The 23,707-nt window shown below is 41.1% G+C and overlaps 1 protein-coding gene across 1 annotated transcript in view; it reads right to left on the bottom strand.

The window, feature by feature from the left end:
* SCGN (secretagogin, EF-hand calcium binding protein) overlaps nucleotides 1-21,235 on the bottom strand; it is a 45,133-nt gene extending 23,898 nt beyond the window's left edge. Inside the window, exons 1-6 of the mRNA XM_008528132.2 lie at nucleotides 20,794-21,235; nucleotides 19,815-19,885; nucleotides 14,750-14,842; nucleotides 12,113-12,202; nucleotides 7,653-7,709; nucleotides 7,151-7,228 (exon numbers count right to left, since the gene is read on the bottom strand). Coding sequence (XP_008526354.2) covers nucleotides 7,151-7,228; nucleotides 7,653-7,709; nucleotides 12,113-12,202; nucleotides 14,750-14,842; nucleotides 19,815-19,885; nucleotides 20,794-20,875 — 471 coding nt within the window. The 5' untranslated portion in view covers nucleotides 20,876-21,235. The remainder of the gene's footprint in view (nucleotides 1-7,150; nucleotides 7,229-7,652; nucleotides 7,710-12,112; nucleotides 12,203-14,749; nucleotides 14,843-19,814; nucleotides 19,886-20,793) is intronic.
* Nucleotides 21,236-23,707: the final 2,472 nt, after the last annotated feature.

The following is a 23,707-nucleotide window of genomic DNA, read 5'->3' as shown; positions in this document are numbered from 1 at the left end:
TATTGGCAGAGATATGGCAAGTGCAAGGGACCTGTGGCAGTGCATACTTGGCATGTTAGAGTAACAGAAGGTGTGTTAGTTAACAGTGTGGTGAGAGCAGAGTGAATAAAAGGAGATAAGGTGAGAGAGGTGATGACTTGGAGTGTGAGTATGTGGTATGAGTAAGAACTTTGGTTTTTTTGTCTGAGAGACAGAAGCCATTAGAAAGTTTTGAGCTAAGCAATGATGTGATGTGACTCACAGCTTAACAAGATCACTCTGATTGCTGTGTTCATCAGGTACTGCAGGGGAAAAGAGTAAATATAGGGAGATCTAATGAGAAGTCACTTTAATAATCCAGGTAAGAAATAATTGTGGCTTGGAACAGTAAGAAATGGTCAATGCAGGATATAGTTTGAATATAGCCAATAGGATTTGTTGGTTAGACATGGGGTGGGAGAGAGAGAGAAGCAGCAAGGATGAGTTTGAGAGTTTTGGCTTGAGCACTTGAAAGGTAGAGTTCACATCAACGGGGATGAGGAAGCTCACTAATGGAGCAGGTTTGTGGGGAAAGGTCAGGATTTCAATTTTGGACATGCTCAGTTTGAGAGGCATATTGGGCATCCAAGTGGAGATACACATCCAATATATCCAAGAAGTTCAGAGAAGTGGTCTGAGTCAGAGATATAAATTGGGGGTCGTCATCTTTAGCTAGTATTTAAAACCGTGAGACTAGTTGATATCACCAGGAGAGTGAGGGTGGACATATAAGAGATCTCAGCACAGCCCAGACATGGACTCAGGTTGGCCCAGATCAGTGAAGAGAAAGCCTAGACCTAGACAAAGGAGCAGCTAGGAACCCAGATATTTCAATCCAGACCTGAAGGATGAGACCCAGGACCAGGGTAGAGGATGAAGACAAGCTTAACCTCATATACGTCTCTGTCTGCCGTAGCCTCAGATTTTAATTTGTTGTTTTACAATAGTTCAAGTTCCATGCTCTAATTAGGTACATGAACTTAATATTTCCCACACGTATTAGCTTACATTTGAAAAAGCTCCATGTTATCTAATAATAGTCTGTTGAGACAGCTCATCTTTCCCCCTGCTGGGTCTTGGCCGCACCTCTCAATTAGATGTCAGAGTTGGATTTTGTTAACAAGTTGTTTCCTTCTTTGTCCAGAACATTAATTAGGATTTAGAATAAGGCAAGGTGTGCAGACCTCAACTTTTCTTTTCTGATTGGATGTTCTGCCTTGACTCATTCATTGTTCATGCTTTAGACAGCTTCCAAATGTGCCAATCCTTAATTGGGTCAATTTGAATTCATTTAGTAGTTACATCTCTTAAGTAAAGCATTCAATGCTAAACCTCGGGCCCAAATCTTTAATACAGTGTTGCTATGACTGTGTTCATTGCTCAATAAAAAACCATTAAAGCAGCAGTAAGGGGATTTCACACGTGGTGTATCGCTTAAAGCTCAGGTCCTAGAAGTCTTTTTTGAGAATGTTGAGTTTTTGAGAATTAATACACCCAAAGGTCTCTAGGGAAATGTAAAAAGTCTTTAAAAAGAGAAAACTATAATCCACTTGCCAAATCTGTTTATTGGAAAAGTATAAGTGGCCTCTATAATTTAAGGAAGAAAAATGAAATAGATTGGCCAAAATTTCATTAAACTCATCTAATCTTGTGGTCAAACTCAGATCTTTGGGTGGAAAGTCTTTCATCAGATTCCTCAACACTTACCTATCACCTGAGTGCATAAAGAACCAGTGAGGTGCCACTTGGAGTCTGATTGATCGTGGACCTATCTTCGCAGGACAGTTTGGAATGAAAATGAGTGCTTAACTGCAGCACACATGAGCAGAAGAGCCACAAGATTTTAGCAACGAAACAGACACAGAATAACAGGACAGCCTTGGTCAATGGACCGTTCTCAACCTACATGCTCAAAAGTCGGGTAAGACAACTCTGATTCCCCCCCCGGCTGCTTCACAGGACTCTGAGCTTCTGGATCTAAGCTCGAAGCTGTCAAAAACTGCCTATTGCCAGATTTTCTTTAGCTCAGGGCATTCCATTGTAAGAGCTGCCAGCTTGAGGTTTCTTGCATTTAAACCTAAAGACGATGAAGAGACGAGCCCTGAGCAACTAAGGCCGCTATGCTGATGCATGAGGTGCATACTATGTTTTCAGCCAAGTACTGACTTTCGCAACACTCTGCATGTCTCCTTCAGGCCTGTTCCTATCCCTTATAATGGGTTGTTGGAATGAAGTCAGCCCTGGACCTTTATGCAGCCACAATTCACTCTTCTCCTCCTCTCTTCCCCAATTTAATCAGTGTGCCTCTCATCTCCAGAACCATTCTGTGGAAATCCTTTCTTCTTTCTTTTGTCTTTCATTAATTTGTTTCCTGTTTGGTGTTTAATAAAATGCCAGTTCTTAGGATTACGTAGGGACTTAAAACTGAAAATCAGTTTTTCTGGGTAATAAATTCTGTTGTGGCTATCAGCGCTCCTGTATTATCTTTAAAGATAGTAAGAGAATCCTAATCTCCTAACAAGGCTTTGTCCTCACCTTGCTCTTCATTTGCTTCATAGGATTGTCATCTCTTCATCTCTCAGTAGAGCTTTACTGTTTCCCTTTTGAAAGTTTCCTTTTTAATAATTTAATTTAAATAACATTTAGACTTTCAGACATGAATGTTATGGTTGAAAAATAGGCTTCAGAGATAGATTTGGGTCTGAGTTTCCACTCCACCCTCACCATATTGACCTGTTAAAGTCTGTAATCCTCACTTTTTTCATTTATAAAACAAGGATTAAAAAAATACTTATTTTATAAGGTTGTTGTGAGAATCAAAGGAAATGTTTGAAAAGTGCTTTGCACAGGGCTCAGCACAGAGTGGACACTCAGTTCTTATGATTAAGATGCTCAACACTAGAATAGATGCTGGCTATGTTTCAATGAAAATAAAATAGCACATGTACTCAGTTGAGAAGACATCTTACAACAATATAACTAACTCTGTCCACCTACCTTTTTTGGTCCTGCCTTTGCTGAAGCTCTGGAGTTGCTATCTCATTGTAATACATCTTATTTTTGAAAAATCAGGAAAAGTCTTCAAAAATTTCTTCAGCTGGATCTCGGGATGAGATTGCTGTACTTAAGGACTGAAGGCGAAATTGAACTCAACTCCTACTTACTGGCGGATGTTCTATGGCAGTGATATGCACCATGGGGATGAAAGGGAGGGACCAGAGTGACTTTTGGCTCTTTTTCCCCCTTTACCATATTTTCCCCAATTGGAAGTCTCCATAAGGTCAGGGATCATGTCTTTCTTGGTAGGTTCTCCCTAAATATTGGTTGAATGAATGAACTCACATCTTGGTGTGAACTAGTTCACCAGATCATATTCTAACCTGAGAGAAAAGCATTAGGAGAGTGAGTGTTTTGGTTAGGGAGGGGATGTACTGAGCCACTTTGAGACCCTACCTCTCACCCAGAAAAAATACCTCAGCCTCAACTTAAGAAAACCAACATAATGATGTGAATTCCAAATCCACAGAGACTTGTCCTACGTGCCCTGATTGTCCTACCTGCCCTGATTGTCCTGCCTCAATTGTCCTTTCTGGATTTGCTCTGCTCTTTCTCCTCACCTGCCTCTGGGGCTCTAGCCCTCACTCCAGGCCTCATTCCTGGTTTTCCTGCTCCTCCTACTTCTCATCATCAGCTTGGGCTTCAGTTTCCTCGTCTATCTCTGCCCCCTGGGCTCAGCACAGCTCATCCCCACTGCCTGGTGGGGATCCCTCTGGCTGACTCTCTTTGTGATGAAGGACCCCAGTGAGAGCCATAAAGGATCAAGCTGAGCTCTTCCAGGCATTCTTTCTGGCTCTGCCCTGGAGGGTCTGGTTTAAAGAAAGAAAAGAAAAAAAAGGAAGAATTTCAGAACACAGAGCACTGCTTGAGGAAAGTTGAGTCTACGCACAGTGCTGAAATGTGCATTATGCAATGTACCAGGCACCCCAAGAGAGAGCAAGAGTTGTAATGGTGGTGGAGGGTCACAAGGGACACAAACAAGGGAGGTAGGAGGGTCCCAAAAGCAACTTTACTTTTCTTGTCATGGTTTATTCTTGATGGCACTTAGGTAACAACTGAAAACTCAGTTCAGACAGTTTGTATTAGGCAGCCTAATGTGCCAGGCCCCTAATGTGTGAGGGCTGAGAACACAAAGATGCTGCCCTGGCCCTTGAGGAGTCCCAGGCCAGCAGAGTGCAAGATCCATAAACAAATAATGTCAGTGTCATCCTTGACTCCCAGCTGATTCATCAAGAAATCCTATTGATCCCATCTTCAAAATACATCAGGTTTTCATCTCTTCTGCTTCCCTACCCTGATTCAAGCTGCCATTCTCTCTCACCTAAATGGCAGCAATGACCTTTTAACAGGTCTTCCTGATTCTCTTCTTGCTCATTTTTGGCTCTTCTCAACACAGCAGCCAGATCATGGCATCCTCTGCTTCAAACCCTCTAGCGACTCTCCATTTCACTCAGACTAAAACCCCAAGTTCTCACAATGGCCTAAAAAGCCAGTCAGGATCTGGTCCCTGTTTAGTCTCATCCTTGCTTACTCTGCTCCAGCCACACTGGTCTCTTCCTGTTCTTGAAAATCCCAGGCACACGCCTGCCCCAAGGGCTCTGTGCTGGCTGCACCCTCGGTCCTTTCTCAAATCTCACCTTCTCGAAGGGCCTATCCTGACCACCCTGTTGCAAATTACACCTTCTCCTCAATGCCCCATCTTAGCTACCCCGCTGGCACTGCTCTGTTCTACTTTTTCATTTTTTCCATGACACTCATTACACTCTATCATGTGAAATAATTTATTATTTATTATGTTTATCGTTATTATCAGTCTCTCCTTTGTCTGTTTTGCTCACTGTTAAATCCACAGTGATCAGAACAGTGCTGGCGGCATAGCAAGTATTTAATGAATATTTGTGGAATGAATGAAATGGATGGCTATGAAGTCAGACAGTGATATACACAAGGAACTATAGGGGCACAGAGGGGAGGTACTTGGATTCACTATGAAAGGGAGCTTATGGAAGATTTTCTAGGGCAAGATGATGTCTAACTGAATCTTGAAGGATGAATAAGAACCAGAAGAAAAGTAGGGAAAAAAATAGCTAAGCTATGTTAAGAAGTCAGAAAATAGTGGTTTAATATTATAGTTGGAGGTAGAGGAAAGCCCCTCAGAGTCAAAGGTATTCAAGGAAATACTGGAAACATGCTGGAGATTCTAAATGCAAGCATTTCATTGCATAGTGCACGTTTTATAAGTTAATAAAATCGAGATAACAATAGCCAGTGCTAACATTGTGCTAAATCAATGTTGAAAAAATGCTCAACTGGAAAAATAATCTCCCTGTTATTCTCTCCCTCAGGCAGTTTCAGTCTAATTTCCTTTTTCATATCATTCATTTTATTAGACGGTTTCACTGGAACTTAGTCCAGAAGGAACCTAGAGATTTCCCTGTAGCTGGGAAACTGCTTCCTGCTTCAAGGGAATTTCCCACTTCACTTTTTAGGGCTGAGCACGTATTTACTCAGGATTTCAAACATCAATTTGCATGCTATTAAAATAGATCAACAGAGTAAGAAGCCAAATTATTTCCTTGATTGAGATCCTGGCCTGGGGTTTGATTCTGTCGTTGGCATCAGCTCTGCTCCTGTCTAGGCCATTTACACGTTATCATGGTCAAGAGCACCTTCTTCTTCCCAGGGCAGATGCCCTTGACTGGGGGCAGCATTCAGAGTAGCAAGAGTGCAGAGAGCTGGAAGGATCCAGGGCTGAAAACCAGGAGAGTTCAGCTTCCAATTTACCTGCTGCCTTTGGCTGGGTAACTTAACTTTTCCAAGTTATCTGATCTTTAAAATGAGATGAAGAATACAACTTGATGGTGACTCAGTCACTTCCGTTTCTAAGCCCAACCACCAGATACATAAAATAGCATGAACAACGCCAACACTCCAGAGAAGTTGTTAGAAATAATGCAGTATTTGGAAACACCAATTAAAGGCCCAAATAGATCAACCTAGTGGTTCACATTATACCAGGAACCTACAAACTCTTTTCAGTGATATGTATCTCCGACTATTCACCAGAAGGTTCAGTAAGGTGAGTCTACTCAAGAACTCTTTATATATGTAACATGCCTACCAGTAATTAAGCCTTTACCAGCTATTTTTTGCTTATTAATTAAGAAACCTACAGAGTTTGATTGGCATGAAGCATACTCCTGGGGATGAGAAGGGGCTTGGAAGAGACAAAAGGTAGAGAAGCCAAATCCAATTCAATACAAATTGCTGATTAGTACTGGGAGAAATGCATCAAGTTAGGTACTGAAACAGCACAGAGGATGAGTTCACCAAAGGCAGCTTCTACTCCACTGCTTTCCAAGGAGCTTTGACACTGAAATAACCTCAGGGTCACTTAGGACATGGATGCCAAGAGGGGCAAGCAAAACAATGACAACAAAGACCATTGCAACCACTACAAGAGCTAACACGTGTCGAGCACTCATTATGTCCTCGACACTCTGCAAAGTGCTTCATACACATCAACTCACTTTGCCCTCACAGTAACTAGGAACTATTATCCCCATTTTATGGATGAAGTAAATAAAGTTGAGAAGCTTGGTAATTTCCCAAAGTCATAGCAAGTAAGTGGCAGAGGTAGGACACACATTTCCCATCTATCTGACTCTCAGCTGCGCCACCTCAACACACTAAATGTGTAAGGAATCATCCTCCAGGGCAAGAGGTGGCTCCCGTGTGTTTGGTCTGGTTGTCTAAGTCCATGTTTACTTGCTTCTATGTGACTTTGATTAAAATTGAGGTTATTAGCTTGCTGCTTAGTGACCTAATGTTGACTGAACTTTTCAGGTCTCCCCAAGGACAGCTGAACAGCTTTCTTTCTCAAATGCATGCAGTGTTGTCCGGAGAGGCTACAGCAGCTCCATTTTAGCCAATGTTTTCCAGCGTCAAGGTTTTCTCATGCATTTAGTCTGCAAACACTTATTGAGGGCTTACTCTGTGCCAGACACTGTTTCTGGGCCTTGGGGAGGCAGCGGGGAAGCTGGCCCCAAGGAGATCACATAGCTCAGTTACTTACCATGGTGCCAGTATACTCCTCCAGCTTTGCCTCAGAAATGGTCTTTTTGTGGTGGAGGAAGAGATCCCGGAGAAAGTTCTGTGACACCAGAGAAGAGTAACGTTTTATATAGTGAGTAAATAAACTGCAAAGATCTCAAGAAGCCTTATTTTAAGGATTGTGTTTTGTTTCAAGAAGGAAACAAAATGCTTTAGCAAGCAATAAATTCAAGAATATAGGGCTGTCAATGTTTAAAGGGAGCTCCTGGAACCCAGAGTATAGCTCTAGGAATGAAAAAAAATTGTCAAAAGTCCTCAATTATGTCTCTTTCCCAGAGAAAGCAGTGTCACCTGTACTTTCTAAACCTTCTAAACACAAACAAGGTTTTTTTTTAAAAAAAAGTAACAGATTTGTATCCCTGTTTCTTGGAAACATGGAAATCAAACTCATGATACACATGTATCAAATTCCCAGTGATGAACAAACCACCCTTCACCCAGCGACAGTTCCCAGCAACACTTACAGAAAGCTCAGCAGCCGATATAAAGCCACTGCTGTCAGCATCGTATTTGCGCCAAATCTGAAATACACGAAAGCCGTGAATCCATTTATCCTCAGATAATTTGGGGTTGACTTATGCTGTTGTCTACTATGGTTCAGCACCTGAAAACAGCCCTTAACTGGGTGCAAATAAGAGTTTGCATAGGGAGCTTTACGCTTTCTTTGGTGCCAGCAATTGTTTGGGCAGAACTCACTAGAAATGAGTCACTGCATTCACTTGGAGATGCTTAGGAGGACCACAACACACCCCCTAAAAGAGATCTTTTGGAAAGCTCAAAATAGAAAGTTATGAAGGGATGGACTTCAATTTGGGGCAATGATGGCAAACTAAGAAACCTTCTTTGTACTAAATTCCTAAAAATGCAGAATCCTTTAAAGACAAGTCTTTAAATTTATAACTCAATTGACAAGAAAGTGAGAGGACTTCTAAGAGGCCAGGCATGATAGGAAAGCACCAACCCAGAGAAGTCATGTATAACTGAAACCAAAGTCTGTCCCAAGTATGTCTGCTGATCTCTGACAACTTAGCCTGCAGCTTTATCAGAAAATTGCATAGATGGTAGACAGGAGACAAATCCTGGGGCCCATGCAAGGTGGGAAATCAAACTAAAGCTCCCTCATAAGTCTACAACCCCAAATAGCAATAACCTTAATGACAGCACGAATGTCTCCAAAATAAATTATGCTGCAGAAAAGACCCCTAAAGAATCTTGCCTGTGTCGCCTTGGCTCAGGGTAAAGGAAATAAAAGATCTCTGGTAATTCCCAGTGACCAGCCAACCCTTTCGTTGGTTGCAGACAGCATTCCCCCAGCTGAAGATGCAATTCCTAAACTGGAAGACAGAACAGCTGAACATTTTTAAGGAAAGACTGAACTGCTTTCCTTATTAAGTCTCTGATCTTGATTTGCTCTGATTTTGACCCTCTCTGATTCTTCCATGTACAAGCCTCATAACTTAGCAAGTTCCCTAACTTCCGTGTAAAATGAAAAAGTAGCGCTAAGCATTTTTTTTAATTGGCAGATTTTCCATAGACGTAGATTGGGTTACTTGAGTCACCAACTGCAGGGACCTTAATTCTAGACCACGGTCAGGGCCCTGCCTCCATACCCTGCGGGAATGGTGGGAGATATTGCTGCTGCTGCTGCTGTTTGGTGAGAAGCGTTCAGAAACTTCACTGCTTTCTGTCTCTGTCACCAACATTTCTGCCTGAATTTAACCAAACTAAGAAAATAATCCAGTTAAATGTGATGTCTATTCTAACTTTGATGGTGTGACTAAAACTAAGAATGAGAGTTTCAAATAACAAAAAACGTTTTTACATGCTTTTTCCCATGCTATTCTCTAAACATTTTCCATCTAAATGATTTTATAATTTTACTACAGCTGAGCCATTGGAGAGCCAAAGAGTTTTATGTGAATACTATGCATGCGTATCTTTAACGAATGAAAGCAAAATGAAGAGATTTCCAGGCAAACAAAACAGCTCATTACCAACAGACTCTTAGTAAAGGGTATACTCTAGGAAGAAGGAGGAACACAAAGAAGGAAAATCTAAGATACAAAAAGGAATGGTGCACAAAGACGATGGGAAATTTGGGCAAATTAAATAAATCTTGACTGCATAAAATTTGGGGGGTTAAAGAAAACAAGATAGAACTAATATCCTGGACAGTAATGGCATGTGAGCTGATAGACGTATGTTAGGGCCAGAGGGTTTGAAGATCCTGTGGTTCAGAGGGAATGTAAAGATATTAACTTGGAATTTCCTAAAATGTATAGATAGTAATAGATTGTAACAAATTTTGTTCAAAAAAGAAGAATGGGAAAGCTCTTCTTTACAGAAGAAACTGACAAACTAACAGGAAGGAGAAAAAAATGGAATAAGTTAAAACAAAAAAAAAGGAAGTCTGCATAATAATATTTCCTTTTCCCATTTCTCAAGATTATTCAAGACTACACAAGGGCTAACATTCTAATACTTTTTTTCTGATTATAAAACTGTCATATTCATTGTACAAAATTAATGAAAGACAAAAAGCAAAAAACAAAATCTCTAGAATTCCTACCCCAGAGATAGTCACTTATTATTTCTATGTGTTTCCTTTCCATCATATCTCTATTATAAACATAAAACTGACTTGGAGGTCATATTGTCTATGTACTTGAGTGGTTTATTTATTATTTTTATTTAAAATTTTTTGTGAGCATTCTTAAACTCAATTAATTATTTTGAAAATGTCATTTAAAATAATTTGTAAATAATTACAATTTCACACACAATTGGAAAATACGGAAGTACAAAGAATATGAAAATCATCTGAAATCTTAACACTTAAAAACAACCAATATTTATCTTGTCTTTACCTATTGTCTTATTTATGCAGGTGTTAGGATGAATAATGTGTGTGTGTGTGTGTGTGTGTGTGAGGAAGATTGGCTCTGAGCTAACATTTGTTGCCAACCTTCCTCTTTTTGCTTGAGGAAGATTGTCACTGAGGTAACACCTGTGCCAATCGTCCTCTATTTTAAGTGGAATGTTACCACAGCGTAGCTTGACAAGCAGTGCTAGGTCCACACCCAGGATCCGAACCTGCGAACCCTGGGCCACCAAAGGGGAGTGCACAAACTTAATTACTTCACCACCAGGCCAGCCCCAGGATGAATAATTTTTTAAACAAAGTTAAGATCCTAATGTATATACAATTTTGTTTCTTAATGTTATAATACGTTTCCTCCAAGTCATTAGATATTCTTTGAAAACTTGATCTTTAGTGATGCATAAAATTCCGCAGTGTGGCTTTTCTCTCATGAACCTTCAATGCCTAGAAGAATATAAGCATATTGCAGGTGTTTATAAGTATTTGTGGAATGAAGGAATTATATGAATGTATTATAATTTACCTAATTTTTCTTTCATTGTTAGGAATTTATGTTATTTTTAATTGTAACTGTAAGTAACTATAAGCAACATTTAATGAACATCATTGAGCAGAAAACTTGTCTACGTCTCTGATTATACCCTTAAGATAGATGCCTGGAGAAGATAACTATTAAGTCAAAGGATAAAGGTTTTTTTTAATTAACTCTAGATAAGGAAATTTTAAAAGATCTTGATTACATTTTTGCAAAATTATTTTCCATACAATTATCCAATGTGCATGCCTCCCAACAGAGCACGAGCAACAATCTCAGTGCTTCCTTGCCAGCACTGCATTTATATATATGTATATATATATATTTTTTGAGGAAGATTAGCCTTGAGCTAACATCTGCCGCCAATCCTCCTTTTTTTTTGCTGAGGAAAACTGGCAGTGAGCTAACATCCATGCCCATCTTCCTCTACTTTATATGTGGGACATCTACCCCAGCATGGCTTGACAAGCAGTGCATAGGTCCACACCTGGGATCCAAACCGGTGAACCCCGGGCCAACAAAGCAGAATGTGTGAACTTAACCACTGCACCACTGGGCCAGCACCCCCAGCACTGCATATTTTTGTTGATTCTCTTAAAATCTTTGCCAGTTTGGTAAAAATTAGTTGTTTTTGATTTGTATTTCTTGGGCTATCAGCATATTTTTACTGTATATTCAGATTTCTTCTGTGAATTGACTATGCATATGCTTGCTCAATTTTACCTGACTTCCACTTGGCCAGGAAGTAAACAAAGTAGTGCAAAGGGATGCTAAGTTATTATCTCCTAAATGGAGATTTGATAACTGTTTCAAGAATGGCATCCTGGATGCAGTAGCTGTTTTGAATCGGCCACTCTGGCTTTGGAGAAACCCTGCTCTGCCCTTCCCTGGTGTTTTTTCACCAACAGACAGTAACACCTAGAGGCTGAATGAAGAGATGAAAGGAGCCATTTAATTCCGCCTTTAGCTTTTACTCAAGTGAAATGATTGCAAACAGATCTGCTGGCTGGATCGGCACTCTAATAAGTTATGTCTTGATTGTACTGTACCTTCAGAACTAGAATTAGTTGCCAATATTTAAAAATAGTTTCACACAGAGTCCAGATGTCTAGACAGCATTCTTACAAGGCAGCAGTTCACTGGAGCTCCGCAGGGCTGTTGGCTCTAGGTGGAAAACGTGCTCGCCAGTCTCCACAGTCCCCCGCCTGCTCTCCCATCACATTCCTCAGCGTAGTATCTGCCTGGTCCCTTGTCCAAGTCTTCCTCTGGCCCAGGCTAAAGGACTCTGTCAGCTCAGGAGCAGCCTAGGTCAGCCCACTGAGAGAGAATACTGGGGCTTAGGGCCAAAGTCCCTGCTTTATCACCAAGGGATTCTGTGCTTGGTCTTGTCCTCGGTGGGAAGCTCTCCCTTGGGGACTGGGCAGGAGTGGTGGCAGCCAGAGCAGGTGGCTGGGATTCTGACCTCTTCTCAACCCTCATCCTCCATAGAGACTCAACCAAATACTTACCTGCATAAACTCCACACTGCTGTCCAAGGGGGTTTCCTGGCGAAAAAGCAGAAGAAAGTTTTCATCCTCGGACAGGAACATGCTGGAAAGCTAAAGAAATGGGGAGAAATAGCTGTCAGTGACACCGGCCAGTACTCCCTGGGTGAAAGGCATGGTGGAACATATTATAGGGCAGAAGGTCTTTGCTCTCTCAGGATGGCGAGCCCAACTTGAAGTTCTGTGCTCTTGATTGTCACTCCTGATTCACTGATTCTTTCAAAAAGTATTTCACCCTCATTAGGCAGGAAACACTATGCATATTTGCCTTCCATTAGCTTACAATCCAAAATAGCAACAATTATCATTATTATTTAATAGTACATTTGTTAGTGCTTAATATGTTTCAGGCACCTTTTAAAGAACTTCCAGTATTATATGAATTTAACTCTATAATAATAATAGAAAATAAAAATAGCAAATAATTCTTACATGTGCCATGAATTATTCTAAATGCTTACATATGCGAACTCATTTAATCCTAGCAACCTTTAGGGTACACAACACATCATTGTTGTTATTTATGAGTTAAGGAAACTGGGCTACCCAGAGATACGGAACTTACTGTAATTAAGTAGTTAGTAAGTGGTGGAGTCAGGACTTTAACTAAGCCCTCACTTTTTTTTTTTTTTAATATTTTAATTTTTCTCCCCAAACCCCCCTGGTACATAGTTGTATATTTTTAATTGTGGGTCCTTCTAGTTGTGGCATGTGAGATGCCACCTCAGCATGGCTTGATGAGTGGTGCCATGTCCGCACCCAGGATCCGAACCAGTGAAACCCTGGGCTGCCGCAGCACAGCACGCAAACTTAACCACTCAGCCACGGGGCCAGCCCCTAAGCCCTCACTTTTAACCACTATGTTATGCTCATGAGGTGCTGTATATACATCCCTTCAGTGCCATATGCCAAACAGGAATGATTGATGTCTAGCTTAATCTTGAGTGTTAGGGCCAGTTTTATGTCACAACTTGCCTGTAATTGGAATAAGTGAAATAGTCAATGCTATAACAGAAGAAGGTAGGGGAGACCCTGCTACTCTTAAACTCAGAGACACATGAGGTTTTTTGTGTTTTTTTTTTTTTTTTTTTTTTTGAGGAAGATTAGCCCTGAGCTAACTACAGCCAGTCCTCCTCTTTTTTGCTGAGGAAGCCTGGCCCTGAGCTAGCATCGTGCCCATCTTCCTCCACTTTATACGTGGGATGCCTACCACAGCATGGCGTGCCAAGCAGTGCCATGTCCCCACCCGGGATCTAAACCGGCAAACCCCGGGCTGCTGAGAAGCGGAATGTGCGAACTCAACCACTGCGCCACTGGGCCAGCCCCACATGAGGTTTTAAGAAGCCTTAGAACTGACACAGTCCTACATCATTGGATTTTCTACAAACAACCTCAGTTAGGCTCATTTGCAGGACTCCATGACAAAATGGTTGGCATGGATGTCAAAGTTGTGGCCAAGTTCCCAATTGCTTCGAGAACGTCTATCTGGTATTAGTAAGATAACAACATAGTTTTCAGTTACTTACCATGTTTCATTCATTCATTTATTGTCTACCAATGTTTACTGAGCACCACTCTATGCTGTGCTCCATTCTAGGGGCTGGAGAATACAGCCATGCACATGTCATCATGAATGCTTCACTATTTCTAGCCTGACACTTGCGCATACCTTTCCATTAATGGACACACTGATATTTTTACATCAATTATAATGCAGATTATTGGTAACGTATATAATTTTTGCCTTTAAGTAAAAGTTTGGGAACATCTACACTCATAAATCTAGAGTTTAGTTTATTAGTTTTCTGAAAAGGCAGTCTCCTGGTGAACATGTCCATTTTTTATAAGGAGACATTATACAGTATGAACCTATATAGATCCATACCTGTGAGTGGAGTTACACTTACACCACTGCCACTTATTGATGCTGGGAAAGTAACTCAGCTTTCCTCATCAGTAAAATAGGCATAATGCTCCAGGCCTATGTTCTAATAGCTACTGTTGGGATAAAATAACATAATATGTGTGGAAATCCTTTCTAAACGGTGAAGCTTTTTGTAACTGGAAAGAAGAATGATCAGGTTAAAGACAGCCTATCCAAGGCACTGCATGCTTAACAGAGCTCCTTTCTTTAGTAGGTCATCCATAAATGTGGTTCAGTTGAAGAAAAGACAGATGCTGTCTATTTTGTTTTTAATGATCTTCAGAGATCTTTTTAACCTCCAGTGGGAGCTGATGCTGAAGTTTAAACGCATTTATTGTCAGTAAGTTTTTCCTTATATCAAGGTTAATTTGAACAGGACACTGTGCAGAGAGACAAATATTAGATCAAGTAACTTAAAGGCCTCCAGCATTATCAATTCCCCAATTATTAAATAAGTATAAATATTGATTGACCTAAATAAAATAATAGAAGAATCATGCACTCTGTGTTACTAAGCAGATGAAAAAGGAGAGGTGAGTACTTCAAAAATGTTGTCTAGGCCAACTGTCTTGCAGAGTGTTCTAATTTCCCAATCAAATGTAAGATTTTCATTATCTTTCAGAGGAATTTATAGCCCACAAAGGCACAGTTAAGAAAAGTACAGTTGTGAAAGGTACCTCTTTCATCTGTATGTAACCATCTTTAGAGACATCGTGAGTAGCCATAAATTGCTGTTTCAACTTCTGCACATTTTCTTCCATGACTCCATCCTACAATAGGCCAGAAAGAACCACATTAAAGCCCCTGGGATCCCAAAAATGTAGTTAGGATATCAAATATTCAGAGCATACAATCTGATAGTTACGTTAGTCTAACCTGGAAGACAGGTCGCTCAGCCTTTTAAAGCAAGCCTACCATGTTGCAGAAGAGACAACCGTGATGGAGATTTCTTGAACAAACAACCACTAATCACAATCTTGACTAGGAAAGACGTAGCTAGTAAGCTCCTAACATATGAATGAAGAGAAGCTCAGAGACTAGAGTGTTGAGAGAATGAATTTGAACATCATTATATGCTTTGTTTTGACAAAAGATTATATTGTAATGAACATACAGACTTTCTTCCCAAGAACTCAGAGGTTTTGATCTATTTTTAGGTGAAAAGTCTAGTTCTTCTAGGCCCCCAGTTTGCCATAGCTCATTCTCTTAATCTTCTCCTTGGACTCACTGAGGAAAAAATAATTCGAAGAGAAAAAATAATTAAAGAGGAAATGAAAGTGATAAAGTAATTGTTAAATTATGAAAGATGTCACATCTCCCTTCCAGGTACAACCTATTCTATGCATTAAATTGTTCTTCATCAGTGAACTGCAGGGTTATTGCAAGCAAAGATGCTGTATAGAATCAACAGTGGAGAATGAATTCTGATGAAGACTCCAGACTTGATCAGTCGTGCTAAATTCATTCTCTCTAGTACTACCACACTGTCCCTACCAACCAGGTTTCCTCATATGACACTCCATAGAAATAGAAAGAGTGTAGCCTCCCTGGTCTTGGCACCATAGATTGTGTGTGTGTGTGTGTGTGTTTGGGCGTATGGGTATATATGTGCACCATACAGAAAAGCACGATGGAAATCATTCAACAAGATGGGCCTTCATGTTGAGTTTCAGCTTGGCCTTCTAGATTAAGAGTTCTGCCAGGATAACTGTCATTTCTATATCTCTAAAATATAGTATCTGTGGAATGAATAAATGATTCTTTATGGTGAGCTGGGCATTTCCAAAAGAAGTTAACTCACATAGGCCATGTTGTGAAAAAATTAGATTTAAAAGTAAATAAGTATGAAGCCAAAGAAGATAGAGCCAGATTGTGCATGCCACCTTCAGTTTGAAGGCACAGACCCTTGACTTCTGTCCTCTCAGACCTCTGACCCCAAAGACCATGACTATTCCTTGGATGGAAAGCAAAAGAGCCTAGGGCTCCCTCTGTGGTAATTTCAGCCAGCACCAACCCTGCCACCTTATCTGAGACTCTACCCCCAGCAGGGACTTATCGTCTCTGAAGCATTGAAAGAGCCCCAGCACGTGCTGCAATCTGGACATGACGAATGTGTGCACAGCCACGGAAAGAGGTGCTCTGCGATACACGGGCCAGACCTAGACCTGGTTCAGAGGCCAATTCTGAGCATTTGAAAAGAAAAAGGTGGGCAGAGTGAGGGGGGCAAGTAATAGAAACAGTAGCAAGAGCAGCTGATTTTTCCATAAGTCAGTTCCCTCGGAGGCTCTGAGGAGCAGGTAATTAGAAACAGGCTGGTTCCTCTCCAAGATCGACCTGTAGGCAGGTTGCTGTTAAAACCTTAAAATTCCTTTTCTGAGATCTCTGTGATCCATTAATCAGGGGAGGAGAGTAGAGCTATTCAGCCTTCTGAAGAACTGCTTCCCGCTCCTAGACACCAGAGTGAGGCGCTGCCCAGTCATGGAGGGCTCCCTGCTGCTGGTTCTGTACTCGCGAGGGCATTGATGATTAAAAGTAGCTGTCACAAATGATGACTTCCCCTCAACTTAAAAGGCTTCCACTTTTGAAGTCCTGCCCTCTTGTTAAGGACATGCTTAGGGCCTACTCATTTCTCAGCAGGGAAAAAGCCCAGAATTAGGAATAGTTTCCTTCATCATGGTTATCCAGGTAGCATGGAGTGCTTAGCAAAGGTCCCTGTAGCCATCCTCCCCAGGGTAATGCCTCAGCATTTTGAAAGGGAACATGGCACATGATACAATTTTGGGTAACAGTTTAAACAGCTTATTGCCCTGGCTCCAAAAGCTTTCTCTCTAGCCGAGTGCTGAGGAGAGGTACCTGGGGCTACAACCACAGCTCAGCAGGACTGGCCTGATTATGTTAGAATCCCCTCTCCAAGAAGGACATTTTTTTTCCTGGGACAGAGGGTGAAAGGAGATGCAAACTGATTTAGGGTGCTTTAAAATGCAAGATCTTAAGCAGACTCCAAATGTACTGAAATACCTAGCGGATGGGACCTGGGGCTCTGCATTTTAACAAATATAGATAATTCTTAAGCACGTCAGAATTTTATTTCCAAAGCCCAGCCTTCCAACCCTCTTCCTCCCAGCCTCAGGAACGCCTGCATTGAACACAGTTGCACAGGACAGCGGTGAGAGATTTGTTGTCCCCTTTCCTCCAAGGACTATGCCTGCCCTTGTGTGAGAGGGGCCAGATCTGAGGCAGGGGTGATGGTAAGAACAGCCAAGCTAAGCAAATGTTGGAGAGGATGTGGAGAGAAGGGAACTCTCATACACTGCTGGTGGGAGTGCAAAGTGGTACAGGCACTATGGAAAACAGTATGGAAATTCCTCAAAAAATTAAGAATGGAACTACCATACAATCCAGCTATTCTGCTCCTGGGTATTTATCCAAAGACCATAAAAACGTGAATGCATAAAGATACATGTGCCCCTATGTTGATTGCAGCATCATTCACAATAGCCAAGACTTGGAAGCAACCTAGGTGCCCATCAAGGGACAAAGAGATAAAGAAGAAGTGGTATATATACCCAATGGAATACTACTCAGCCATAAGAAATGATGAAATCCAGCCATTTGTGACAACATGGATGGACCTTGAGGGTATTATGCCAAGCAAAATAAGTCAGAGGGGAAAAGTCAAATACTGTATGATCTCACTCTTAAGTAGAAGATAAAAGCAACAGCAAACAATCACACAGAGGCAGAGATTGGATTGGTGGTTACCACAGCGGAAGAGTGCAGGGAGGAGGGTGACAGGGGTGATTAGGCACAGTGTTGTGATGGATTGTAATTAGTCTTTAGGTGGTGAACACGATGTAATCTACACAGAAATCAAAATTTAATGATGTACACCTGAAATTTATATAATGTTATAACCCAATGCTGCTTCAATAAAAAATAAATTTTTTTTAAAAAAAAGAACAGCCAAGCTGCAAGAGAGGGCATCCCTCTTCTCTTTCACTAATGGCAACAGTGCCTCTCAAGTTAGCCAAAGCCCCAGAAGACAGCTGGCAGTGTCCTCAGCTTAGAGCAGACCCTTGTGTTTGAGTAGCCCCAGCCCCCATCCCATGACAGAAAATAAGACACTTTCAGTTTCAAAACTGACAGCAACTTTTCTCCTCTTTTTCTGTAAATCACTAAAGCAAGGAGCCTTCTGAAAATGTGTGAAGTTCCAAGTCTCTGAGAATTTGGTTTTTTGACCACCCAGTTTATTCCAAAGTGTTGAATGGTTTTGCCTTTATTTTTTTGTTTTCCTCAAATACTCCTGTCACGTTTGACAAAATGGCATCTGGCTCATGGGTTTTGGAATGCCATGAGCCCATTTACAGCAGTCAGTGGGAGCAAGGCAAAGAAAGAGAAACAGAGAGAGATAAAGGAAGAGAAAGGAAGCAAAGAGGAAAGAAACTGATGAAAGAAAAGAAATGAAGGACAAAGAGATGAGATAGATAGGAAAGAGAGAGGGAAAGTGAAATAAAAGGGAGAGGAGAAACAACAAGAAAGCATTGAAAAGCAGGGGGAATGGAGATAAAAAGAAAGAGAAGCAAAGAGACAGAAGAGAGACGGAAAGAGATGAAGAGACATAAGAAATAGAGATCAGAGAGATGAGAGACAGCGCAGTCAGGGGGAAATCAAGAGACGATGGGAGATGAGAGCCATGAAACACAGAGGTAAGAAACAGTCGGAAATGGGCAGAAAAATGAGAGGGACAGACATAAAAAGAGAGACAGAATATGAGAGGCAGGCAGAGAGAGAGAGACAGACAGAGACCAAGAGATCTGTGTCGCTGTTGGAGGCTGATGGCAGTCTCTTTTATTCTGAGTTGGCTGCCCCACCACCACCTCAAAACACCCTCCCCGAGCTCTCCTTGGTAGTACAGAGCTCCTAGTACCCCTCATTGGGCTCCTACATGAAAGAGTGATGTGCTTCATATCCTTCCATGTAGACAGTTATATCTGGGGATGGACTAGCTCCACAATTCAATCTAAATTCGACTGTTTCCGGAGCTACTCTGCTTTCCCTTCGTCCTCTGATGGAGTCTTTACCACATTCTCCTGTCCCCAGGCTGCTGTGTCTCTGTGTATTTCATCTGCGTTGGTACAGAGATCTTCAAAAGTTAATCTACATCTCTCAAGGCCTCTCAGGGAGGGACATGAACACTGGATAGATTGGTCTACATTTATACCTGGGCTCTGGATATGTTGGTTATTTCCTGGTTTGTCATTCCCTAAGAAATCTGTAACTTCCTCTAATAAAATGAATAATGGAAACAATTTTAAATGGTTTGTTTGTGGTTTGCTCTCAAAGGAGTATCGAATGCACTAAACCTACAACCTTAAAGCTCTTAACATCTTTTCCACCTTTTTGAACAAAGTGAGCTGCCTTATCTTCAAGTTTAAATCCATTAACAGAGACGTAACCAAGGAAACATTCAAAACAGAGTTGTTTGAATCTACAGTTCAGATCCCTGAGTAGATGACAGATGTTACACTAAAAGTCAGTGACCAGCATGTCTAATGCTACAGTTGTACCTCATAAAACCTGCCTAAATCCCTTTGTGTTGTTAGGAGAGAGAAAAAAATTACATGCATACAAGGAAAAAAGCAGTCAGATAGGATTAATAGGTACAAATCAACATAAGACTTAACTCTTCTTGTATTTCACTAATAGACACATAAATTAATGCTTAGTGGCACAAGTACTTACATCGGTACCCAATTTTGTCAACGTGTGATGAAAGAAAACGTCGAGCTCCTTCTCTTCTATGTAACCTTTTTCTAAATGCAAGAAGATATGCATAAATAATAGTCACTTATATAGAATAACGTGTGACATTTAGTATTTATCTAGATTTGTTTTTAATCTCGAAATTTATAAAATCCCCATGGGTACTAGTCTTTGCTATTCTAGTAACTAAAGGCCCACATCTACCTCCAGAAAGCAAGGATTTGAGTAATAAACACACATTCAAAAATAAATGCTTTGTGCTAGTTTTATATGAATATTTGGAAAAGAAAAGCTATTAAAATATGAATTTTAATCCACAAATAAACATGAGTTTTAGAATAAAATCCAACCCAAGGATTTTGGAAGCTTGGAAAAAGTTAACAGATGTAAGTATTGAATCTTAGTTTCCAGGGTCAAAACACACACTTCAGATATTTTCTTTATGGTAGTTTATTAATAAAGACAAAGCAAAAGTTAAGTTGTTCCATTGTCTTTTCAAGTAGTTTTTTTGGAGGGGTGACGGTAGTGTTTTTTTGAAAGTTGATCAAATTCATCCTCCCTTTGAGAGAGTGAGGGTTATACCACAAAGTCACTGAGTGAAAATGAGCACATTTAGGGAGGGCTGACTTCAGATACCTGAGTGTCAGCCCACAAGACTCAAATATACGTGATGATATTTGCCATTATATATATGGTATATCATTACACACACGCACACACACACAGATTGGGAAGTGGGGCAAGTCCCTCCTTCCACCCTGAATTTTCACAAGATGTGTAACTCCAGTATACCAAACGTCTGCCAGGTATCCTGCGTTAGATATACTGCCTTAACGCTGGAAGACGACTTTCCCTGCAAGGAAAGACGTACGGGAAGGGGAAACTTCAGGTCCTTTCAGCGGGAGCGGGCGCGGAGCCACGTCTACACCTGAACGTGCAGGTGGCTTGTTCTACTCACCCTCCGCGTCAAAGCGCAGCCAGACCTGCCAGAAGCCAGCGGCATCCAAGCGCCCCTGCGTCTTTTCGCGGGCGCTGTCCATGGTATTGACCACGAAGCTTAGGCACTGGTTGGCAAGGAACACCTACAGAACTTTAGCGACGACTCCTTTATGATATTTTCTGACTCCCTCGCCTGCTTCTTTCACTCTCTGATTTGCTTGAGCACCTGTCTGTGGCTCGAGCGCGAGGGCGGCTGGCGAGACGGCTGGTGGCGCCTTGGCGTCGCCGAGCAGTCCCCAAGCCGGGACGGCGGGCTCTCAGCGAAACCAGCTGCCTGGAGCCCGCCCCGCTCCTGGCGCGTAGGTGCCTGCCCCGCCCTGCGCGCTGTCCCCGGCAGATCCACAGGGGAGCTCGTCTGCCTCCGCGCTGTGGGGAATTTGGGAAGAAAGGAGCTGTCTCCCAGTGTCTATGGTTCATGCTTTTAAACTTTAACTTGTTTGTCAAACTCAGAAAACATCCCCTTTACGTTTGACTCACGTTGCAAATTTGTGTCTCAAGGATTTTTCCAAAGAGAGCTCCTGCCTAGTTAAAGGGTTGGAAGAGGTGTCAGAGTCCTTTGGACTTGATGAATTAGAAATGTAGTGTATGGGGAGGATTGCAGTGAGGTGGAGAAGGATGATAGTGATAATAGTAAGATATTACTATTAAGCATGGGGACAGTCAATAGCAATTATTGATCCCTAATTGTACAGAGCATGTACATTGTTGTGCTATAATGCACTAAAAAGATTTGCAACTAAGTAGAGATTCTGCAAGGAACTGTAGTTTAAAGCAGTGTGTTAGGATGTTGAGGAAAGTCCAAATATGCCAAGCTCTATCAGGAAAAGAGAGTCTGGGGGAGACATGATAGCCAACTGCAGAGTTCTTAGGTGGGAAGGCTTAGACGATTGTATTTGGCTCCTAAGAGCTGCAGGAAGACCAAAGGACTGAAATCATTTGGAGGAATACAGAGCTCTTTCTAACGATCAGAACTTTCAAAACTTGACTGGGTGCTTTGTGAAATAGTGAAATTGACTGACACTGACGGCTTCCAATCATGTGCTTAGAACCTTTTGCTGAGGAATCTATAGAAGGAGCTTGGGTATTAGGAGAGTTGGACAAGATATAGTCCAACTTCTTTATAGCACTCTGACTCTGATATTAGCATTCAAATTTATTCTTAAAACGAACATATTCACAAGCCATCTAAACGAGAGCAGTAAAAAGAACATAACATTCATGATAGACAGTCCTGGGTTTGGACCCAAGTTCCATCACTTACTAGCTTTGTGACCTGGGCCATTAGTCTTCATCTCTCTGAGCCTTGGTTTTTTCACCTATGAAATGAGGGTTGCTGTGACAATCAGAGCAATTCATAGCAGTGTGCAAAAAATCACAGCAGCTACGGTCTTGTAGAAGATAAGAGGTGACTGTCTTGTAAAATAAAATTTAGAGAAAGCATGGGATGTCTGAGTAACTGTCACAGCCCAAGAAGTCTAAGAAACCATGACGATTAAATATAATATTGTGTCCTGGATGGGATCTTGGAACAGAAAAAGGGCAGTAGGCAAAAATTAGGAAAATTTGAATAAATGTGAACTTTAGTTAATAATAATTAAAAAGAAATAATTTAGAGGCAAACAGCTCTAGGTATAGGGCCCACTTTTTCCTCTGACTAGCTGTGGTATTGGGCAAGTTACTCAAAAGAAGCCTTATTTTCTTTGCTTGTGAAATGGGGATAATAGTAGCATTTGAATCTGAATTGTCATAAAAGTTAAACTTAAAAATACATATAAACCTTTTAACACAGGAAACACCCAACATAAGTCAGCTACTAAAATTATGAATCTTCCGTACATATACATTTGGAAGATGGTGAGATAAACTTCAGGATTTTTGAGGAGTGTCGCTTAGGTTAAAAGAGGAAAGACAATATCATCGCTCCTGGGGAAAGTGTTGGATACAAAACTTGGAGGACATAGCAGGAGGAGAGGATAAGGGGCTCAGTATCCATAGCTACCTTCTGTAGCCCTGGGAAATTATTGGTTACAGTGTCAAACATCAGCCAGGAAGAGTCTTCTGTATGCACTCATCAGGTAGTGACCAATCTCATTTTCTGATAAAGGTGGAAAAAGGAAAAATGAGGCAAATAGAAGTAATAATCAAGGTCTAATATAGGGAGTTGTTAAATAAATGATGGTAAATATCTGTGATGGGCTTTGCTGAATACACAGAAATCTTGATTTTGAAGCCAAGTGGCCCCCCAAAAATGCTAACAATATAAGATTGAGATTAAAAGGTAAGTTACAAAAGTGTATGTATTGTATGGCTCAGTTATGTAAAATAAAATCATCTTTCTAAAAATAGAAAAAAGTGGAAGGATATACACTTGATGTAAATAATGTTTATGTCGAATGCAGAGGAGGGAGACTCATGGATGATTTTAATTTTGCTATTTGTAATTCTTCTACTTTAAAACTTTCTACAGTAAGCATATAGTGCAAACATTTATAATTTTTAAAAGTTGCAAACGTGAAATCTAGGGAAAGGAGGAAGGATGTACAGCTACAAGGACTGCTGTTCTTCTTGGAACCGCAGAACAATGGAACTGGGAGCAGTTTCCGGGAGCCTGGCGTGCGGAGCTCTCTGGGGAGTTGTAATTTCCATTTGATGACTTATTTTCATTTTCTTTGTATCCAAATTTCTGTCATGGAACAAGATAGATAATGTTCAGATACCTTGAATTCTCTCATACAGAGATTTCCTTTGGGAAAATCATCCAAACCCTTTGCAGAGAAGAGAGCCGTTAGGAAGGTATTGAAAGATACTGGATCAGCAGGAGTCAGGAGTCACCTTTAAGACTATCTCACTGGAGACGTACTCCTACATGGGAA

Source organism: Equus przewalskii, chromosome 19 (assembly GCF_037783145.1).
Source record: "Equus przewalskii isolate Varuska chromosome 19, EquPr2, whole genome shotgun sequence".
Taxonomy (NCBI): domain Eukaryota; kingdom Metazoa; phylum Chordata; class Mammalia; order Perissodactyla; family Equidae; genus Equus; species Equus przewalskii.
This window is presented reverse-complemented; position numbering and strand designations above follow the sequence as displayed.